Source organism: Perissodus microlepis, chromosome 3 (genome assembly GCF_051167445.1).
Source record: "Perissodus microlepis isolate ML-2025 ecotype Zambia chromosome 3, ASM5116744v1, whole genome shotgun sequence".
Taxonomy (NCBI): Eukaryota; Metazoa; Chordata; class Actinopteri; order Cichliformes; family Cichlidae; genus Perissodus; species Perissodus microlepis.
Window position 1 is genome coordinate 9,215,765 of NC_140463.1, and position 22,703 is coordinate 9,238,467.

Below are 22,703 nucleotides of genomic sequence, written 5' to 3' on the forward strand. Positions count from 1 at the left end.
AAACCAGATGCATTTATATGAGACACAGACTTTCAAAGTAAAACAGGAAACATAACACAGAGACATGAACTTGACAAGGGGAGACAGCTGACAGGGGAGACAGCAACTAGAGAACACAGAGACATAAACCATAAGACAGAACTCTAACAAAGAAACCAAAGACTAGAAATGATAAATAATGTAATAAACTCAAAACCCTGGGTCAACGACCCAGGCATCCTAACAGTATACCAATATAGATGTATAAAATAAACTAAACTGTCTAAATCTTCAAGTGTTACAGAAGAACACACTCAAAATGGAATTCAGTTCCACATAAGTAAATTAGGTATTTATCCAAAATAAAATGAAAACATTCCTACAAGTATCCTCAACACAAATTCAAAAAACATTTTAAAAAAAGGAGAACATAAAGAAGACTGACATATTCACCCAGCTCCATATATGTTGTAAACTAATCAATCAATTAATACATTTTTAAAAAAGCCAAAAGAAGTGCAGTAATGGCTCGATGATGTGGGGAGTGAGGCTTGCATAAGAACCAGATGTGCAACTTAAAGTATGACAAATATTTTCAGCTGTCATATATACATATTTACATTGTTTGCGCAGTGGGAAAGGGTTAGGTTATCAGGAATACAGGAAGTCACTTTAATTACACCAGGGACAGTCATCTGCTGGGACTGGTTGTTGGTGTGAGAAAAAAAAGAGAGTACAGAGAAACAGTACAAAAGGCAAACTATAGGAGAGGTCTATTATAATAACTGCTAATAATAAAGGGACCAAGCAGCCTAAGTCTATTACATCACAACTAAGGCATAGTTCAGGATCACCTGCTCCATCTACAGCTACAGTCTAAGAAATAATTATTTCATCCTCAGCTGAATTCCTGTGTTTGCCTTCTTAAAAAATGAGCAGTCTCTGTTTTTATGGTAGTAACATTATAATGGAGAGAGAAAGAAAATCAAGCAGTGTCTGAGCTCACTCACTCACCTGGAGGAACATTCAGGTTGATGATGCTGATTGGTTTCCATGAACGTGTTTCTTCCATAAAAGCACGACACACATATGATCCAGTATCAGCGCTGCTCACATGCTTCAAAATCAAAGACACGTCTCCATCCTTCATCCTTCTGTCCTGCAGATCCACCCGGTTCTTAAAGGATGGATGCTGGTTATCTGGAAACTGCCCATCCCAATCCAATCCAATCCAATTTTATTTATAAAGCACTTTAAAATACCCAGCACAGGAACAAAGTGCTGTACAGAAAATAAGTTAAAACAATAGAATAACAGAAAACAGCAAAATAAATAAATAAAACACATAAAACATAAAATTAAAACAGCCCTATGTTAAAACAAAAACAAGATAAAACGGCATCGAATCACCTAAAAACAACTAAAATAAAAAATAAAAAATAAAAATCCAGATAAACAAGGAAATATTCCGGCTCCAGGTCAGCTCTGCTCCACTGTACAAATTTGTTTGTATTTTTATTTGGAACTCGACATGGCAGAATAACGTCCTGTCCAGATGCAACTGTGATGGTTTTCTGGTCTGAAAGAAGAAACAGCACAGAGCAGAGAGGTTAAAGGTCAAGTACAACTGTTCACTTTTAAAAATTGATTAGCTTTTAAATAAAAATAAAAAAACATTAAAAAAAATCACAAACCCACATGTTTCAGTTGGAGTCAGCTTATTTAACACTAACAATGTTAAGTCTTTAATACATGTATAGTATAAAATGTTGTTTCTGCCCTCAGCCTTGTTGTCACACATTACAAAAGAAAATATTTATAAAACAATAATTTACACAAACTAACAGTATTAGGGCTTCATTGAGGTGGTCAGCACTGTTACCTGACAACAAAAAGGTTCCTGGTTCTAACTGAGCAGTGAGCTTGGGCCTTTCTGTGCAGAGCGTACATGTTTTCTTTGCAACTGTGCTGGTTTCTTTCTGATGAAAATGGTGATACTGTAGTGGCTGCAGGTGTTACTGTGTACAGTCATTGTTTTCTCCGTATTAGCCATGAGACAGGCTGGTTACCTGTCCCTAATGCTCAGATTCATTTTAAACGTAACAATCAGAAACCAAAGAGTTAACAACAGCATAAAATCTTAAATTCATACATGATTCCTACAGACATGATCTTGGCACTAACATGAAATTAATTCTACTGTAGTTCTTTCTCTTTATCTTAGAGAGAAACACCAACTGATTTATAACAGGTAAACCTCACCTGCAGAGACAAACACGAAGACTCCAACAAACAGCAAAGTTAAGAATATCGACGCAGTTACAGCAGACATGTCCGTGTTCTTGAGTTCCAACGATCAAACTCTGTTTGTTATAGATAGCCTTGCATCAGCAAACAACAGAGAACCTGAGTTTAAAAACTTAAATTTATGGTTTAAATAAAGCCAAAGGCCACTGACTGTGAGAACAAACTACTCATGTACATACAAAGTCTCTTAAAGACTTTGTGTTAGAGTGACTTTTGGACTGTAGAATAATAAAGTGTTTAATAATTAACCAGGTGAAACCGCAAGTGATTTCTGAGTTTGACAGAGGATGATGGTAAACTGAGCGGTGGGTTCATTTGAGTTGTTATTTGATGATATGACTGGTATTACTGGAACTGACTGACTGCCTGTCTAGGTCTGGACAGATGTCTGTGCCTCATTTCTGGAAAGTTCTGACAAGGAAGTAACCACTGTGTATCAGTTGGAAGTAGTTGTGTTTAAACAGTGGTAAATGAGTCTTTGGCCTATAATCTGTCACACATATCTTTCATAGATAATCTAAAGCGGACATTAGTGTCAAAAAAGGAAAAGCCACAATCAGTTTTTTCTGGTAAAGTGACATTTATATTTCCTTTATTTGTCTGTGTTTAAAGGCGCAGTGACATTAAAAATATATTTTTCAACAAACATAAAATCAGAGTTCAGCCTGAAAAGGACGGGATTCATTATAATGTAGTTTCAAAAACAACTTTATGGTTCTGTATGTAACAGTTGTTATTTTTTTGTTGTTCATCCCTGGGATTTTTTTAAAGCAACTCACATTATGTTATTTTTATTTATAACCTCTTCCTATCTCCTATTGACTACAGTCTATTTACCAATACAAGCAGAGATATATCACACATTGAAAAATAAACAACGACCAAAAAAGCCATCAGAAATGACTTGATGGACAATCACATTTTGACACAACACCAGGATGGGTGGGCAAAAGAGTGCAAAGACTGCAATGATAAACACGGAGAGGAACACTCAGGTAAATGTAAAAGGAAGAACTTGGACAGCAGCTCTGACAATATTGGACGTGGGCTAAATAACTGGGAAATGACTAACTTAAGTGCAAGAAAAGAGGCTGAGACATTCTTTTAAAATAAAAAAAAATGCAAAGTCCGTAAACACAATTAAACTGACTGAAAGACTAAAATTGGGGAAATTAATCATGCATCATTGCGTAGAGATGTTAATGAGCTCTTGAATTTCAGAGCAAGAGAGCTAAGAGACTGGAGCAAGTTGGAAAATAAAAAAATGTGCACATATTGTAATTATTAAAGGGAAAATAGACACTAAGGGCATTTTAACGTGCATAAAAATAAGGAAGGATATAGAAGCTTATATGAAGCTTACCATGAATTTGTATCGAGGAAAAATAGTGAGGTCTACTCGGATGTATAAAATAAGAAAAGGAAAGCAAAAGCCCAGTCAGATCATTTTTGTTCACTTTGATAAAGGGTGCCAGAGGTTGTGTATATTGGCATTATGAGGTATCTGATAAGGGAATGCAGAACAAGGCCACTATGATGTTGTAACGCCCAGTTTTACCAGGAGGTGGCAGCAGACTTTCAATCTATTTTGTGGCCATTTCAAACTTTACAGAGAGGCGTAATAGGAGGACATCTGTGCTGTTTCAGGAGGCATGAGGTAAAGTGAGCCAAGTCCCGTAAGATTATAGTGTATAAGATACCAAAACACTTCAGCTCTCTGCTTTCCAATGAAACTGTGGAGTGATACTCAATGAGTGCTTCAGACAGGTGGGAGTAATAAATAAAATATGCTTTGTAAATAAATAAATAAATATAATACAGTACTGTCAATTGGGACACAATAATCTACTCCTGACAGCCCCAGGGTTACACAAACAAAATGTTGAATTTGTAATTATATACAACTAGAAGAAATTACCAAATATTCTTGTTTGCTATTACCAGTTAATTTTGCCTTGTCAGTTGAGATGAATCATGATGAAAGTTATAATGATTGGTTTCTAATTGAACTAAGAAACAAAGACATAAAAACTCTGTCTGTACTGAAGCTTTTCTGTGACATTTTCAGACATTGAAAGATTTTAGTCTGTCGTTGGAGTTTAATTGTGACTGTTTGCTGCACTGAACATAGGCATGTATTGGTTAGCCACAACCAAAGTGGAACAATTTAAATTTTCCATTTGAGACGTTTTTGAAACTCACATGAAAACCGCACGAGAAAAACACATGAGAACAAAACTTTATTAATCCTGCAGAGAAACTACATAAAAGAGCAGGCCAATTCTGTTAAAGTCTGTTACATAGAGATGTGTTTATGTACTGTAAATAGAATACACAGTTAAAATTTCCATTAAAACATTGTTGGATCTTATCAATCGATTTCAGTAAGAAAAAAAAATTCTGTAACATGTGGATGTCCTCTGGTCTGAGGTGTTGAGGGGACCAGTTAGAGACCAGCAGCTGGTTGTCAGTGGTTGGACTGGTGGACTACTTCAGTGAAGAGTAAATGACGTCTGGCTCTGGTTTAAAGTCTGAACACAAACACACACAGTTCAAAGAACAGGAAACATGATTACAAGCTTTGTAGTTCAATCAAGACCTCCAATCTCCACCTCTCTGCATCACACACAGTCCCAGTTCAGACTTTACTGGGAACCAGCTCATGTTGAAGAAGAGTTTGGACCCAGAAATGGCTATTGATGTCAGATTTCAGACTTTGAATTACTTTTAAAAATTGGTTTTTAATTTTTGGGGTTGCTTTTTACTTGTAGACTCACTTGGGTCACTTCACATTGATAGTGGGATCACTGTAACTGATTCATTCTTAATAGTTATCTGACAAACTGTTAAATGTGGCATTTTTGACCCCACTTGTGGAAGAGTGGGGTAGTGATACAAAAACTGCATTTTTTTTTAAATTAATGAAAAAATAAATAAAAATGCAAATGGCCTTATGTTACAAACATATTTTATGAGGAATACCTGGAATATGAATATATTACAACTTTTCATTGTAAAGATTTTGAAGAAAAACAACCCATGGGGTCATTTTTGACCCCACGTGTGCATCTAAGAGTTAAAATTCGTGGTCACACTAAAAAAGTCCAATGTCAGATTATAATATTATTTTATGCCATGTTAGACCCTTAATTAAAGATGGTGAATTATTATGTAGTTTTAGTTTGCATTATTCTCCTGAATTAGAAGAAGGTGATAACTATTGCATTTGTTAAGCTGATTTGCATTACATTAGACTGCTGATTTATTGTGAATGAATGATATTGTTTTATGATGCATTATACTGCTGAGTTATGAGAAATACTGTTTGCAGAAAGTCATCGCCTTATTTGTCTGATTAGAAGAGAACAGAACATACTGGAGTTTTCTGCCCCATCTCAGCAGGAGCAGATAAACAGGGAGCCAAGGTCGTAGCTTAGGCACTGTGTGAGAGAAAGAATGTGAATGTTTAGGCTTTTATGATTAGGTGGGGGCCACTAGAGGCTATAAGAGTTTGATCAATGCTCCACCATTTTGAGATCTGATGCTGTCTGCGTACGGTGTCCATCTCCAACGCGTGTGATCATTAAAATCATCGTTTGACTCAACCCGGCCGGACCAGTGTTGTTATTGTGGTTTTTCCTCTTGTATCCATCCCCAATATTTGAATCCGTAACAGTTTGGGGGCTCGTCCTGTGGTATTGGGGTGGAATTTTGGAGGTTTGGACGGTCCGAGGTTGTCGAACGGACAGGCACAAGCCAGTGGTCTGACGTGAGTGGGCATAAGCCGGCTTATACAAAGGTAAGGCACTACCTGTTGAATTATTTCCAAAGTGTGCCAAATTGGACATGACAAAATTGAAGTCTACTCACTGAAGTTACTGGTAAATGTCTGTTTTGATTTTGATGAAAAATCTCATGAGAACTGTGACAGTACTGAGTAGTTAGAGCAGTTGGACTGCTGATTGAAGTTAAAGCAGTTGGACTGCTGAGTGAATTTAGTTGGATAGGGAATTGGTCATTTTGTGGGTTAGAGTCCCCATTGGTCAGACAGGTTGGACCTGCGTCAGTCATACACTTGTTTTGGGGTGTTGACTGTTGTTTCAAAGTATTATAAATTTTTCGAGAACGGCAGTTGGACTGCTAAGAAGCGCATAGCCCGGAGGTTACGCTCCCTCCTGGCCGTGGACGCGCGACCTTGACCTGTCGGCGAACAGGGTTAGTTCAGTTTGGCTTAACTGTGGGGTACAGGGCATCCTGGAATAAGCTAGGAGTTAGAGTCTCCTTACCGTTTGGAACGGTATCTGCGCTTTTTTGGGCAGCAAAGGTTGGACCTTGGGTGTTGGACACTTTTAAATTGAGTTAGGGACTTTAGAGATGAGGCCAGAAACTGTTGGACAGATACTGGTTAATTGATCACAAAAAAGTTGGACTTTTTCGGTTGGACCGTTAACTTAAATTTGTAAAAATTGTGTAGCCGCTAAAGCTGTCAGGCCTGAGAGTGATTGTAAATATAAGACGTCTTTGTAATATAAAATAATAGAGCTGTGTGTGAGACGAGACTGTGTGTGACGACAGCGCGCTACAGCGCTGCGAGCTATTTTTAGACGGTGTGTGAACATGAAAATGAGGACTTTTGCTTCCTGTTTAACGTGTTTTTTGAGTTTTATAATTATGATTTGCAAATACTGTTAAAAACCTGTAAATAAGACGCTGAGTTTGGTGATTATAATATTACAAATAAGGTTTTGAATGACTAGGGTGAATGTTTGATGTTTGGCTGGGTTTTGATATAGAAGAGACAAATCGTGCATGATTTAGACCGACACTTCAGTCGGCAGAGTAAGACTGAGTGATAAATACAGCTGTCATTTGTTTCAGTTTTGTGGTGTGAAGCAGGATTTATAAGATTTTTAACTGACTCTTGGTTCAGCTCAATAATATAAGCGGTTACATTTGATTTACTGTTGGTTTTATCATAATATAGGGTGTGATCAAGCACGAATTTCAGCTGTGTGTGTGACAGGAACTCTGCATGCCCATAGAAGGCAACTGCCTGACTGTGAGAAGTATGCACCAAGAGAGAGAGAGTAAAATCTAGGCGGATGAAGTGAGCTGATGTTTTCAGAAAAGAAATACTAAGTGAATGTTTTAGTGTGTTAATACAGGTGGATTTCTCTCAACCTGGAAACCTGAGTACAGCGGCAAAAGCATAAACAGAATTGGGACGACAGACAGGCCAAGCTTTGGCTCAAAAGTTTACAGCTTGACCTCACTTTGTCCCCACCCCGAAAAGAAACTTAAAGGACATCTTCTCCTCCAGTTATCTGTTACCATCACTGGAAATTTGCAGGCAAGTTTTTGACTGAATTGTTGTTGGCACCATGTGTCCCTGAATCTCACAAGCAAGCTCTAACTCCTGGCTGTAGACATGGAATGCTGTTATTTAAGGTGGGGAATCAAAATTTGGGAAACAAAATAAAAACACACACACACAACCAGAGAAATGCATGAGAAAGGCACGTGTTAGAAGAAATGCCTTGTTTGAGAAAAAAGTTAAAATAACCCACCCACAAACGCACACACACGCAATGAAGAAACAGCTTACATTCATGAACACGTGAAGATTTTCCAGCAAGGTTAAAGCAGCGAAACTTAACATACACCTGTTGCTGAATGATGAAGTTTGTCCACTACTAACAAATAAACTCTCTGGGTTGCAGGACAACAACTTAACTTCAAAAAAAAAAAAAGAGAGACACTGGTCTGACCAACCAGTGACGACACGACAAATTTAGTGGTTAAAAGATTCAAATTGTGACATGTTTTCTGCTGATTGATTAATACAAGTGATTACTGAATGAAAGAAAATTCCTTTTATGGGCTTTTAAACATGATCTTAACAATTTTAACATGTACCTGTGTTGTCCTGTCAGCTTGGTGGGTTATGAGTTGATTATATAGTGAGAAAAAACAAAAAAAAGGGGGAGAGAAGGCTGACACAGGGCCTGGCCCCGTTGTTTCTCCCCTCTCCGAATAACACAGCCAACACAACATCATTTTCCTGTTCGTCTGTTTTTGTTTTTTTTGTTTTGTTTTGTTTTTGTTTTTTCTCTTTATGCTTGATTACAGGCTGCTTTGCCGAGGCTGACCTGGACTCCTGCTCTCCCCTCTACCATCTTTGCTCACTCCTCTACCATCTTTGATGTGACCCTGACCAAATGCTACAGCAGCTGGACCCACAACAACAACCTGAAAATGTCAACAGAGCTGCAGGAAAACGATCTCATGCAGCGGAGACGGAGAGCGTTAAATCCAAGGCCCGTTTCACTACACGGGGGAGATTTCCAGACAGCTTCAGCTAACAGAGCTCTGACGAGACGCCCATTAAGCCCAGAGGAAAAGTGAGGCCGAGCAAAAGAATGCTGACCTTAACAACTCTGCATTAAAACTGTGCAGGACAGTGACTGACCAACACGGATGATCGGGCAGCAAAAAGGGCGTGCCAGAGACAGGAGGAGTAACTGAGGTCAGGAGGCACCTCAGAATGGACAAAAGCACCAGAAGAAAATAAGCTGAAGGCACAGGTGTTGGGGCTCGGCCAGGACCTGACCTCTGAGAAGAGCCGGACAGCAGAGCTGCAGAAGGCCGTGGAGCAAAGCAAGGAAAACATCAATAAACTTTAATCTGACGTGTACGGAAAAGACTCTGAGGTTTCTGCCCTCAGTAAGAGCTCAAGGCATCAGAGCAAAAACTGAGCATGGCTCAGGAGGAGCTGGCTGCTAATCGAACCCATCAGTCAGGCTTAGAGTCCCAGACACAGGACTTGAAATCAGGCTGGAGCTTGCTGGAGCAGGAGGTCGCCAAACCTGACAAGAAGCTCCTACAGCAGGAGCAAGCCCTGAAGGAGCTACAGAAGCAAAAGGGTCAAGTTAAGGAGGAGCTGGACAAGGAGAAGATGCAGGACACTGGAGAAAAGGACTGCCTCAATTGAGGCCAGAACCAGTATGGACAGAACTTTGAGCAGCAGCACCAATGGATGCAAACAGACTGAAATGGAGGAGGGCAGGACCCCAGGGCACGCCTCAGGCCGTGGTTTACCCAGAACACCAGAACAGGAAAGTGATGAACACAAACACACACAAACACACACACATCTACATGCACTGACTCAGAATGAAGAGAAACACACATATGAACACATATGCACTCGTTGATTCACTGACACACATACACGCGCTGAGTCAATTGAGCGAGAAATGACGCACACACACGCACACAAATCGAAATGCTGATTCAGTTCACTGAGAAGTGATCCACACACACACACACACACCCACATGCACACGCTTGTGCAATGAAGAGTGATACACACACACACACACACACGCTGCTGCAATGAAGAATGCTTTACTAACAAATGCTTATGCTGACACGCAAAATGCTGCACACAAACATCCAAATACAGAATCTGTTACAACAACAAGAAGCCATTGATTGTTTATTGGTTAAATGCATTTCATGTCACCCAGAGGGCGTTTGTGTAGGTTTAGGGGACAGGGTCTAAAGCAGTTTGGTTATGAAAACAATGTCTGTGCGTGATGTCGGTCTATGGCTCAAGGCCTCGACTGAATTGTTTACTGTGCTTCACACAGCCTGATAAGGAGCAGTGGTACGGAGTGAAAATGATGAAGTAACGGTGTGAGTTTTATTTCGGAGCGCCACATTTTTGATTGAGATTTAATTGAAGGAGGAACACACTGAAAAAAAAAAAATAATAATAATAAAAAAAAAATAGAGAAAAAAAAAGGGGCCAGCCCTTGGATTTACGTAAGCATCTCGCGTGTGTTTAACACAATTGCCTCAGGCTTTAAAGATCTGTACGAAATTCAACAACTCAATTTGTTCTCATTGAGATGACACGATACGATCTAATAAGAGTGGTTAGCTGCTGAACTCACGGAATTCACAACACCGCATAAGATTTCAAACTGCAGGAAAATCACTGGAGTTATAAGAGGCAGACAGCGACACACACACCACATGCATGCTGTTGCTATTTATTGTGAATTAACCTGTCAAGGGCAAGAAAAAAATAATTCTGCATCAAATACTGGAAATCATAGCTTTCCTGTATTTCCTACATTGTTGGCATGCTGGTTGGTGCTGTTGCTCCACATTAAGAAGGTCTTGGGTGCAGGTCCACAGTCTGGCTAGTTTGCAGTGGTTTCTCTCTGGGTGTTCTGGTTTCCTGCCACAGTGAAAAGTCATGCAGCTATTAGAGCTAGGTTAATTGATGATTCTAAATTATCCATGGATGTGAGTGTGAATGGCTGTTTGTTTCTATCTGATAGACTGGTCAGCGGTCCGGGGTGTACCCTGCCTGGTAACCTATTACTTCAGGGTTATTTCCCAGCCCTGGTGCAACCGGGAGAAAGATAGGAGGATGGTAGTTGTTGTAGACCCATTCAATTTATATGGTAACCAGGATCTAGACTCTGTTGAGCCGTATGCAATATGAAGACAACATGTAGTATTTAAGTGACCAAGTAGAATTTGAATAAAAGTTATTGAATAGTGTTGAAATAAACTGACAGAATTGAAGGATCAAAATATTCCAGGAGCTCAACTTACTCCATCTGAACATGTTTCAATCGTGTTTTATGAACACAAAATGCAGGTTTACTGAATATGAAAAGGTTGTGTTGATTTAACTCAGTTGTTTAAGTTTCTGCCAAAGCAAAACATTTGTATGCAACCAGTGTCCACTGTTAAATCAAGTAAATCCAACATTTTTTCAGGGCAAAAAGGAGTTACGGTCCCTGTATTCCTACACAATAATTGTCCCAGGAGGGAGAAAAACCTTCTGGCGAAGTTTTGGTTGATTTTTGGGTTTTGCTTAACACTAGGTTGATTTCATCAGTGAGGTTTGGATTGTTTTCTTTCTCTAAGAGAGAGAAAGATGGTTTTATGCTTGGACATGTTTGCAATGGGCCCCAGTATTTGTTATTATATGAGTATTTTATTGGTTACGTTTGTTTTTGCTTTTGTTACAGTGCACTGAAATAAGAACATCTGAGAGGTGTGATCCACCGGTGGTGATATTTTGGTATTTTGTGAGTTCCTGATTTAACAAATCAGCTCTTTAATCCAGGCCTGAGAGATTGAACTTTAAAGCGCTATAAAATATTCTTAATGAAAACAGTCGCAAAGTATTTTTCTCCATGATTATAATGGGCTTGGGAGAAATTCACTTATATGGGACATTGATCACATGAGAAGTCCTGTGCCTAAAAGGATTGCAGCGAGTCAATCCAGTCAAAAAACAAGGAACTGTTTTCCTTTAAAATGATGACGTCATCTTGCTGGTGAGGGAGGCTCGAATAGGTTGCGCCTGAGACTCCATTATCAGCAACTTCTGGTATGAATGTGTGTGGATGTATGCATGTGGCTGGACTGTGATGGACTGACGACTAAAAGTTTTAACTGATTTGATACTGAGACAAAAACGGTACCGACTTTAGGATTAGTAAATGTCCACAAACAATTCACCCAGCCTATAAAAAAAGGTGGATGTTTTGTCTTGCTTTGATTTGTTTTTACAAGAACAGAAGGATGACAGAGACTAAAGGGGGAGGCTGTATCTTCACATGAGTGTGAACTGCAGACTTAACCCTTTGGTGGCTAATTTTGAGTTACTGATGTTTGCATTAAGAAAATTGTGTTTTAGTAGCTGTGTTTCGATTAATGTATCACATTATATTGTTGGGAAGGTTAAATGCTAAATTGAAGAAAAGGTTTGATTTCACTCATGACTGAACATGTTATTATTAACCATAGCAGGCCACTGTAAAAAGCCAATTAACCTTTATAGAGGAAAAAAAGAAAAGAAAGCCAAAAAAACCCTCTATTGATGTCTATGAATAAAAGGGGAATGATAGACTTGTCACACTCAAAATGGAGATATGAAAGGATAAACACTGGTCCCCATCTTTTAGGTCCTTTCATTGACATAGTCAATAATTCAGAAAAGTAGAGATATAACCGACAGGGGCATGTGCTGAGAGGTGGTGCTGCACAAGAACAAGAGCAAAATAAAGAAAAATTATTGTGTTTAGCTTTGATAAATTCAAATTAAAATGTACCATTACACTCAGAGGATCAAGATGAAATCAAATAGATGCTAATTTTGTATGTGAGTACATGACTGGTGACTGTTCTGTCCTGAGCTTTTGTTTTTACAGCACCCACTTGACCACACCAACAGTGTCTCGCCACCAAAAGGGGGTACTTGCAAAGAATAGGGAGGAATATCATCAAAACTGGGAAAGGTAAGCCCCAAAAGGGGGTGATAACACCATAACTTTCACTTATGGTCAAATTCTCAAAATTTGACCCCAGGCTTGAAAAATTCTTCAAAACATTTAGAGACAGAGTGGAGTTTTAGATAAATATAATGTGCCAAACCACATGCGGATGGAGAGTTGGAATCGATAAGATGGTGAAATAACACGCAGGAAATTATTGACCATGTTGATTATGTTTATTCAAGTGTGCAGAGATTGGCTAATCTGACAAGGAAATGTTATAAAATGAATTGTCGGAACAGTCAGCGTTAAAGTCACCTTTGACAGTCCAGAGCAAGGTTATTATCGTTAATAATTCGGTCTAAACTGCTGCAAGTGAATTGGAAACAAAATTTGAATGAATTTAGAACACTTCATACTTATAACACAAGTGATGGTAAGCCATAACTTGATTAGGTAAAGCTATTAAGATAATTATGAGCTGCCTTGACACAAAGAAAGTGAAGTCCTTCACCCTGAAAGGATGGAGTGATGCTCTGCCTCTGTAGTCAAGTTCAGACATAGGCCTTAAGCAATCATGAGCCACTAATAAGCGTGACAGAATTAATAAGCTTAAATAAACCACATTGGGTGAGCGACCCTGACAAAAGAAAATCTATGAGCACGCAATGAAGTGGATTTGTTAGAGCCCGTTTAACATTTGCCTTTCAGAAAAATAAATAAATAAATAAATTGATTTGCATTTACAGACACACATTAAAAAAATCCCATTTGACACTGATAAATCCCTGTTCAAATAGAGTACATGTAAACGAAATAACGAAAACTAGAAGTGAAAGAAAAAACATTTTCGTTAACGGAAATAAAAATAAAAAACAAAAAAAAGGAAAACTAACTAAAACTGTAATGAGCGTTCACAAAACTAACTAAAATTAACTGAAGTTATAGCAAAATGTGTTTAGTTTTCATTGAGGTGTGCGTGTCCTACAATAGTCAAGGGTGAAAATGAAGTTTAGTTTCCAGATTTCTTCTTGCTGTGTCTCATTAGGCCAGCAGGTGACCAGTACGTTAGGCGAGTCGTCTGTGTTGCTGCTCCGTCTACGTGCAGAATCATGTCAGGAAAAGTCGGGAGAAAGCGCCAGAGTCCAATTTGGGATTACTTTGAATATGACTGTGTTTTGGATAAAGCAAGTGTCTTGTAGTGGAAAGAGACAAATTATGAGGGACACTTCTAAGGGGAAAAATCCCACTTTACAAACCTTAAAGTGCACTTGAAAAGCCCACACAAGAAGGCTGACCTGGCTTACCTTGAAAAGGTAAGGGGGAGCACACTCCCCCTCCTCAGAGAGCTCCCCCACTCACCCTCATCCCCAGAAAACAGAAGCTAACCCCATGCAAGGCAGCGTGATGCATCCCAAGACAACAGGACTGGGACATCTACATAACTGTGTGAGTCAATTGCCTACAAAAAGATTATCAATTCACTTGAACCAAAATTGCGAACACCCGGTGCTGCAAGAGTTAATGGTCTCAATACCCAAGGATAAGCAGAAGAGCATGACTGATATGATGAAACTGGGATTTTGTTACACTTAATTATTGCAAACACAACTAAAACTATAACTGAAACTGATCAAAACTAAACTGAAACTAAGGATTTTCAAAAAAAATAAAAATAAAAACCAGACTGAACTAGCAAACAATTGGTAAAAACTAATTACAACTGACATAAAATTGAAAATCTGAAGTCGAAGCTAAATAAAAATAAAAACTAACGAAAATTGCAAATCTATTAGAACCCTGATCCAGACTAAGATGGCGTTGGACATCTTCAGGGCGGAAAAAGGTTGGTGTGACCAAGGTGTGGTTTGGCTTGTTGTATGTATATTTCGAGATGATATGGCTCTGGATGGACCAGTTACCAGGGCATGGAAGGAGGACAGACTTATTAAATGAGGAGAAGGAATTTTCTGGGATTGAAGATCCTCTGGGTGAGTGGTTGACTAAAAACATGCATAAAATAAAAGCTATTTTTCATTATTGCTTGGTTATAGATTGATAATTGGCCACATTTACAGCTGTATTGATTTGTTGTGGACGTAGTCTACTTCATGTTTAAGCACTCTAATTAACAGATTGAAAATAGAGACATTAAAGGAAGAATATGCAGCACCACCCTGTCAGACGCCAGTGGCGATGGGGCTCAGTGATGAATCAGGTGAGCTGGATTCATGGCTGAATCAAAACATAGGTTCCCCTGCTGTGGTCAGTGAGGGAAAAAAAAGGGGGAAATAAAATTCAAAAGAGGCATGGATAAACATTTATTTGTGAAGTTTGTAAACAGGATAAAAGGGGGTGTTTTACTGTTATTTTAGCATCAGCATTATTATTGCATCAGAATCATATAACGAGCATTGCATTAATGATTTATTGAAGCTTTTGACATTATATTAACATTTGTGTTCCGGTGATTGTCATAACCTCCGGTTAATCTTCTATTTACAGGTGTCAGGATAATCGTATGATCTTTCATTGCAGGTGTAACCATGATCATTTTTATACATATTGCAGTTTGTTGCTCATTATAGAGTTGTGCTCAAGTTAATAAGGGTTAAAAGCTACAGTCAGCGCGATGTCTGGCTGATCTATGGACTGGAGTGACTTTGAGCATAGAAGGCCGCACGCGCTTACACTACACAAATATCATGCTTTTCTTGGCTCCGGGCGGAGCCTACTGGAGCTACGACACTGGATAGGAGAAAGTCTGATACTTTCTGAGAGATGAGGTCACTAACCTTTTCTTTTAATTTTCTAGCTCCGTTGATTTGACACATTGGAATGTGTCAAAAAAGGGGGGGAAGTTGGGTTTTAACATCAAACAAGGGTTATATGAACATTTTTATGACTTCATTTGTGTTTTAATAACTTAGGTATGGTAAAGCTTAAGCCAATAGTGACCCAAGAGGTCTCCGGACTTTTTTTTTTTAGAGAACCAGTGAGAAGCATAAATCATTTTTCCATGTTTAAGCATTAATCATTGAAATGAATTGAATAGCGTTTAGAAGATAAAATGCCTGTGTTCACGAGAAGCTGAGTACCACACTGGAGAGGAAACCGTGGGACAGTAGGCGGAAGGAAACACATGAGTGGTTTTAATAATTTCTTACACACCTTGCAAATGTGCTTATAAGGAGTTGGCACTTGGTCTTTTGAAGGTCATAAGCTTCGTCCGGCGTGATGGTCCGGACTGATATATTGCAGGTATTGACTTTGAGTGCAGAGGGCTAAATGCAAACACGCTTACACACACATAGGATATGATTAGAATAAGTCCCTGGGACATTCTGAATGTCCTAAACCAATTCTGAATCACCAGAAGGTCAGTAGATAACAACAGTAGATTATTAGGGCTAGGCAGAGAGGTGTTTTGGTTTTCTGTCTCTTACAGAGAAAGGAACAGACACCAGACGAGGTCACAGATATACGAGGATCCTTCGCAGCAGAGGCAGACACAGTGACTGCCGAGACACCAACTGGGTCCAAGTGTCATGGCATTTTGGGCTCTGATAAGTCACCTCAAAAGGATGGATCCCATAAACACAGCAATAACCATGAATGGGTTGGCGGAGATCCAGGAACACCAGACCAACGAGGTTCGAGAGGCTCTTGGGCAAAAGGGGGACACGTTCCTGTTCCTTTTTCTGGGGAATACACGGGATACACAGGACCCAAGGATACACAGATTGTTGTTTGACATCGGGGCAGAATAATCCCCTGATCTGTGCAACGACTGAAGGGTTGTCTAACCCCTGAGGTTAAAGAAAGAAGAACAGTGGATCACCCAACTGGAAGACACTGGTGGCTGCAGCAATAAAATAAAGGCTAAAAGCTCCTCGGACAGAGGTTCTAGTCTGAGTACGTCTGAAGGGTATAAGGTAGCACCAAAATAAAGCTGTGGGAGAACTGGGGAGTGTCATCTGTACCTGCTACTGTTGGAATAATAGTTCTTCTTGCACCTGGACTGCGCAAACACAGAGGTCATCTCACACATGGTTCGCCCAACAGGGGGACAAAGGGCCTCAGGCGTAAGAAGAAATGAACCCGGCCGCATTGGACTACAGGATGTAGGTGTGCTCTTTATTCTAAAGAGCACAAAAGGGGGAGTGTCAGATTATAATATTATTTTATGCCATGTTAGACCCTTAATTAAAGATGGTGAATTATTATGTAGTTTTAGTTTGCATTATTCTCCTGAATTAGAAGAAGGTGATAACTATTGCATTTGTTAAGCTGAGTTGCATTACATTAGACTGCTGATTTATTGTGAATGAATGATATTGTTTTATGATGCATTATACTGCTGAGTTATGAGAAATACTGTTTGCAGAAAGTCATCGCCTTATTTGTCTGATTAGAAGAGAACAGAACATACTGGAGTTTTCTGCCCCATCTCAGCAGGAGCAGATAAACAGGGAGCCAAGGTCGTAGCTTAGGCACTGTGTGAGAGAAAGAATGTGAATGTTTAGGCTTTTATGATTAGGTGGGGCCACTAGAGGCTATAAGAGTTTGATCAATGCTCCACCATTTTGAGATCTGATGCTGTCTGCGTACGGTGTCCATCTCCCACGCGTGTGATCATTAAAATCATCGTTTGACTCAACCCGGCCGGACCAGTGTTGTTATTGTGGTTTTTCCTCTTGTATCCATCCCCAATATTTGAATCCGTAACACCAATGACACATTAAAAATAGGCACATACAATAGGAAATGATCCAAACAAAAATGGCAAAAGTCTCTTACCAACAGTATACCCACTCGCACCCGAGTGAATTAATTGCCTCTGGTTTTTTCCACAGAAGAGCGCTGACTTCACCCCACACACCCACGACCTTTTCACTGCTCTTCATCCAATCACCTGGCAGAGAGCAACAAACTGCCAGGTGACACTTGTTACAGAAGCTCACAATAGCTCCTCGGTTCACAGTAGCATCGTTCTGCTAACTTGCTAACAGCACATTTGAGCTACTCACCCCCTCCCTTCCTGTGCTGAATCATAGCATGAACAAATCACTCAGGACTCACTTTCACTACCCCGATCCATACCGAAAACCCGATCAGTACCACGCATGCGCAAATCTTATCAACAGCTCTGCCTCCTTTTCGACTGCCTGGGACATTTAAAGAATGGATAATCCGTATACAAACAAATTCATGCTTTTCTTCTCAACACAGAGCGTCTCCTGATTGAACAACAGCGCCGTAAAATAAGACGAACGGCACCTAATTACAGACTTAATAAAACTGACTTGGTAATATGTCACATTAAGATTCATCAGCCAGATTAAGTGTTTACTGACAATTGACAGTGATAGCGGACATCATCATCACTATTCCAACAATCCTCTCCACACAGACAAGCATAAACACACTCGACTATCACTAAATCAAATTTAACGCATACACGAACACCATTTGTAATAACGCTAATTCAGTTTACAATAGGGTTCATTCGCTTGGTCAGCAAGTGGCGGTATCCTCGTACCCTGGGGAGTAAACTGCCATTAAACAAACAGAAGGAGAAGAGAACTTCTGCACATGCGCGGTACGGATCGGGTAGACCCGATTTGTATGGCCGACTTTGCACATGCGCAGTAAGGATCAGGGAGTCCTGATCCGTAACTATCTTTTTACTTTTCATTTTTGTCTACATTATATTGAAACGTAATATATAAGTCACTTAGACAACCTAAAAATGTTATTGTTTGGCTTTTTTCAGTGTTTTATTTGTTCGTGAGTAAATCGGTTTGGCTGAGATTAAAATTATTAGATTAGATTAGATTAAAAAAAACTTTTTTAATCCCCCGGTGGTTTTCACACAGCTGAATAAACGTCAAACAGAAAACTGATTAAACAAAAGTGTTAGATGGTTGAGAATTTACACCAGTGTCCTGTTATATTTTAGATAGCAAGGAGCAGACGGCCGAGTTTATTAAACTCCACCGAGACAGCGGTGATGCAAATCAAAAGGGTAGACTGTCCAATTTCACAGCCATTTACTTTTGGCCTACCCGACCTTCTGAGGACCCGGCCCACGTAGACCGCAAAGGCCGGGTCCTCAGAAGGTCGGGTAGGCCAAAAGTAAATGGGACAGCCGACTTTAGTGTCTTTATACAGTTTTCAGTTTTTCTTCCAGGTGTTTCTTTGTGTTCCCATAGCAACTGTCTGCCCTGCCATAAGCAGTTTCACCTGTTTTAGTCACACTTGTGTCCTCTAATTTGACTAATCTGAGCTGAGAATCATGCAAAGCTGCTACAACAGAGTTCAAGAATAAAAATACATCACCAAAAATGAACGTAAGTTCCTTTTAAAATCTCCTTTTTTCTTTCTTCAGAGAGCTTTTTCTCAGAGAGCTCTGGTGAATCTGTGTACATAGATTTCATTAATAACATATTCCAGAGAAAATTACGTTCAAAACAATAGGTATTCATGTATTTCTTTTAGCAATTGAGAAATTTGAAGTTAAAAATAAGGTACATATGATTAAATTACCAGTTTTGTATGGCAAGCAAATGTGTACATCACTTGTAGGCTCTTAACCACAACAAAAGATGGGGTTGCTATAAAAGAACATTTTTGTGTGCTAAAGACAGAAGGAAAAAGTCACATTAAGTTAATATTTTATATTAATGTTAAAGTCCTCTATTAATTTTAAACCCTTAAACATCCAAAATTCAGGGAGCATTTCAGTTATAGCTGATCAATGATATGATTGATTTATAATTCACCAGACCTCATCTACACACCATCACACACTGTTTGAATTATTGTCAGTGTCAGTATTTATATTGTAAAGTGCTGATTCTGAAGCTAAATACAAAAACAATAATTGATTCTGAGATTATACATAAATTCATTCATGTTTGTAGCACAGTTTTATCTCATGAACAGCCTGAAGATGAATAAACTGTAGTTCAGAGTCAAGCAGCACAGACACACACTGTTGGTCTGAGTCTGAACATGATGATCATCAGAGTCGTCTGCTGGATGTTCAGGAGAGTTCATTTATATGTGTCCTCAGATCGTCTGACTCACAGTTCAGATGTTAAGAATTAAGAGGCACGCTCATTAGAACCTTGAGACAGTTTATGTTTTCTGTAGAGCAAAACACCAACAAACCAACAACAGCAGCAGGAAAAAAAAAAACTCAGACATTTCAACCATGCACTAAACAACAGCAGGCTAGCATGTGCCCCGACACTGTCGTTCTGTTCAAATCAAAACACCAGCAACAAGAAGCACAGCAGAAACTAACAGACCGACAAACAGTCCAACAGATCCTCCTTGTGGACCTGCAGGTGAGTTCAAATGCAGGTCAAAATCCCGTTTCTGTTGTTAAAGTTTTCTGCAAATGAAAACACCAACAACAACAGCAAAAAGAAGCAGAGCGGGAACTACCAGGCCGACAATCAGTCCAACAGATCCTCCTGTCTGACCTGCAGGTGAGAAACAGGTGTGAGGTGTCAGCTGTCAGGTAGGTGATGAGTGAAGAACAGAACAGAATCCATCTACTGCACAGATCTACTGCACTCTGATCACATCACTCAGACCAGCTGCCTTCTACAAAGTCTCATCAACAACATCTTTAGAAACAAACATCAACAACCAGGAAGCAGCTTCACCTCTGATCACACACACACACACACTCAACTCTACTCACCTGGAGGATCAACAACACTCAGGTCGATGCTGCTGTGCTTCCACGAGCGTGTTTCTTCCATAAACACACGACACTTGTATGTTCCATCATCAGCAGTCGTTACATCCTTCAGAATCAAAGACACGTCTCCATCCTTCATCCTTCTGTCCAGAAGATCCACCCGGTTCTTAAAAGATGGATGCTGGTTGTCTGTAAAAAGTCGCTCATCCTGGTACTCAAGGACATATTCTGTCTCCAGGTCAGCTCTGCTCCACTGTACAAATTTGATGTTGTTGTTTGGAGCTCGACATGTCAGAGTGACGTCCTGTCCAGACTCAGCTGTGATGGTTTTCTGGTCTGAAAAAGGAAACAACACAGAGCAGAGAGGTTAAAGGTCGAAGTAAAATTGTGATCAGAATTATTTACTCTACATATCTTCTTTAACCATGTATTTCATCTCCAGAGCATGTCATCTCATAAAGTGTCTCATTGGTGGCCCATCGTTTATATGACAAGTGTGGAAAGTCTTTTGTAAAACCTTAAGTGCCATAATGGTAAATGGCCTGCATTTGTATAGCGCTTTACTTAGTCCCTAAGGACCCCAAAGCGCTTTACACTACATCCAGTCATCCACCCATTCACACAGTCTCAGTCTCCTCTAAACAGCTGATGTAGAGATGTGTCTTCAACAGGATCTCTGTGTGGTATTTATCTGGGCTCTAATCTGAGGTGCTGCTAACTAGTGATTTTGGAGGCTGGTGACTTGGATGAATTTATCTTCAATTTATCTTCTTGACTGTGCGAATGATCTTCTTTGGATCATAAATACTCATCACACATACATCAGCCAAGATTCATGAACAGATTTTGTCATTTTGGTTTTAAAATGAGAAAATATCATGTGAATGCATTGTGCTACCTCTATAACAGGGGTGGCCAACTCCAGGCCTCGAGAGCTGGTGTCCTGTAGGTTTTAGATGTGTCTGTGATCTATCACAGCTGATTTAAATGGCTAAATTACGTCTTCAGCATTTATTGTTCTCCAGAGGCCTGGTAATGAACTAATCATTTGATTCAGGTGTGTTGACCCAGGGTGAACCATCTGTGATAGATCACGAACACATCTAAAACCTGCAGGACACCAGCTCTCGAGGCCTGGAGTTGGCCACCCCTGCTCTATAACTTGTTTTCTAGTTTTTGTGGAACTGTTTGAATTTTGTGTCTAGCACTAAATGTAAATGAGTTATGGTCAAGAGTGGTAATGAAATGTAGCTGCTGATGGGCCACTGGTAAATTTAAGGTTAAGAAACTGAAAAACACAGTCTGTAAGAACAGTTTGACTTTCAGCCGCTCGCTGAAACTAAACACTCCTAATTGAGGCTTCCTATGTTTCCTTCATTTAACTGTAGAACTTGTCACACCTCCAGCTGTAGGCTTTAAAGCTGAGTCTAACTGTGATCAGATGAAGTGTGAGGTTGTGAGAAAGTCTCTGACTGCATTCATAGATGTGTCCTTTCAGCTGCTCGCTCTGATCCAACCTTTGGTCTCTAAGAAGAGGCTTCAGGGAGATGTTTGCTACGTTGGACTGTAGGACCATCAGAAATGTGTGCAGTAACAAAACAGGCAGCACCGAAAGCAGCTCTAAGTGTTTGTGTTGTTCAATGATTTGTGCACAACAACAAAAATGGGACCTCTCTCATCCATCAGTCATTTTGTGGACATTTTTCTGACACACTTTGAAGCTGATGGACGTTTTGTGTCTGCACTAAGTATGTTTTCACCAGCTATGGCACAGGCAGGATTCACTTTCACAGACTCACAACCACCAGCTTCACCCCTCCCCTCCCCCTCCAGCTGTAGGCTTTAACATTGAGTTTCCCCACACATGTTTACAGACGAGTTAGAGAGCAAGAGAAGAAGAGACGGATTCATAAATGTCTTTGTTTCTGCTCTAACCTTACCCAAACAATGCTGCTCTACAACTCTAGACTACCAGCCACAAAGACAACAGCTGGAGAAACATCTGTCTACCTCTGACATCCACCAGCTCATCCATACAACAAACAAACATCAACAACCAGGAAGCAGCTTCACCTCTGATCACACACACACTGCATTTCTTGGACTCACCTGGAGAAACACTCAGGTTGATAATGCTGAGTTTCCATGAGCGTATTTCTTCCATGAAGACACGGCACATGTATGTTCCATCATCAGCACTGGTCACATCCTTCAAAAGACACGTCTCCATCCTTCATCTGTCTGTCCTGCAGATCCACCCGGTTCTTAAAAGATGGATGTTGGTTGGCTGAAAGCAACTCCCCATCTCGGTACAAAAGGAGATATTCTGGCTCCAGGTCAGCTCTGCTCCAATGTACAAATTTGACTTTGTTGTTTGGAGCATGACATGGTAGATT

General features: G+C 39.8%; 1 protein-coding gene and 1 long non-coding RNA gene across 3 annotated transcripts in view; one reads left to right on the top strand and one right to left on the bottom strand.

The window, feature by feature from the left end:
* LOC146389784 (uncharacterized) overlaps nucleotides 1-8,479 on the top strand; it is a 10,471-nt gene extending 1,992 nt beyond the window's left edge. The window contains exon 3 of the long non-coding RNA XR_014798569.1: nucleotides 8,416-8,479. This is a non-coding gene — a long non-coding RNA (uncharacterized LOC146389784). The remainder of the gene's footprint in view (nucleotides 1-8,415) is intronic.
* LOC146389785 (butyrophilin-like protein 2) lies at nucleotides 2,320-22,632 on the bottom strand. Of its 2 annotated transcripts, none has more exons than XM_084913821.1 (3): nucleotides 22,417-22,632; nucleotides 20,308-20,643; nucleotides 2,320-4,817 (listed from the first exon to the last, which is right to left on the bottom strand). In XM_084913821.1, exons 1-3 carry the CDS (start codon nucleotides 22,535-22,537, stop codon nucleotides 4,774-4,776), a joined length of 501 nt encoding a protein of 166 aa, XP_084769947.1. In that variant the 5' UTR covers nucleotides 22,538-22,632; the 3' UTR covers nucleotides 2,320-4,773. The 2 variants fall into 2 exon arrangements, with proteins under 2 accessions (XP_084769947.1, XP_084769946.1); XM_084913820.1 differs by lacking the exon at nucleotides 2,320-4,817 and adding an exon at nucleotides 19,504-20,083.
* Between the last annotated feature and the right edge of the window lie 71 nt (nucleotides 22,633-22,703).

Excerpts from the sequence above, each read along its gene's own strand:
- LOC146389785 (XM_084913820.1), bottom strand. The coding sequence starts at position 22,537 with ATGGAGACGTGTCTTTTGAAGGATGTGACCAGTGCTGATGATGGAACA. Across the intron at positions 20,644-22,416 it reads CAACCTGAGTGTTTCTCCAG|ACCAGAAAACCATCACAGCT; the intron begins GTGAGTCCAAGA and ends TTCCTTTTTCAG. Across the intron at positions 20,084-20,307 it reads GAGTGTTGTTGATCCTCCAG|GTCAGACAGGAGGATCTGTT; the intron begins GTGAGTAGAGTT and ends TCTCACCTGCAG.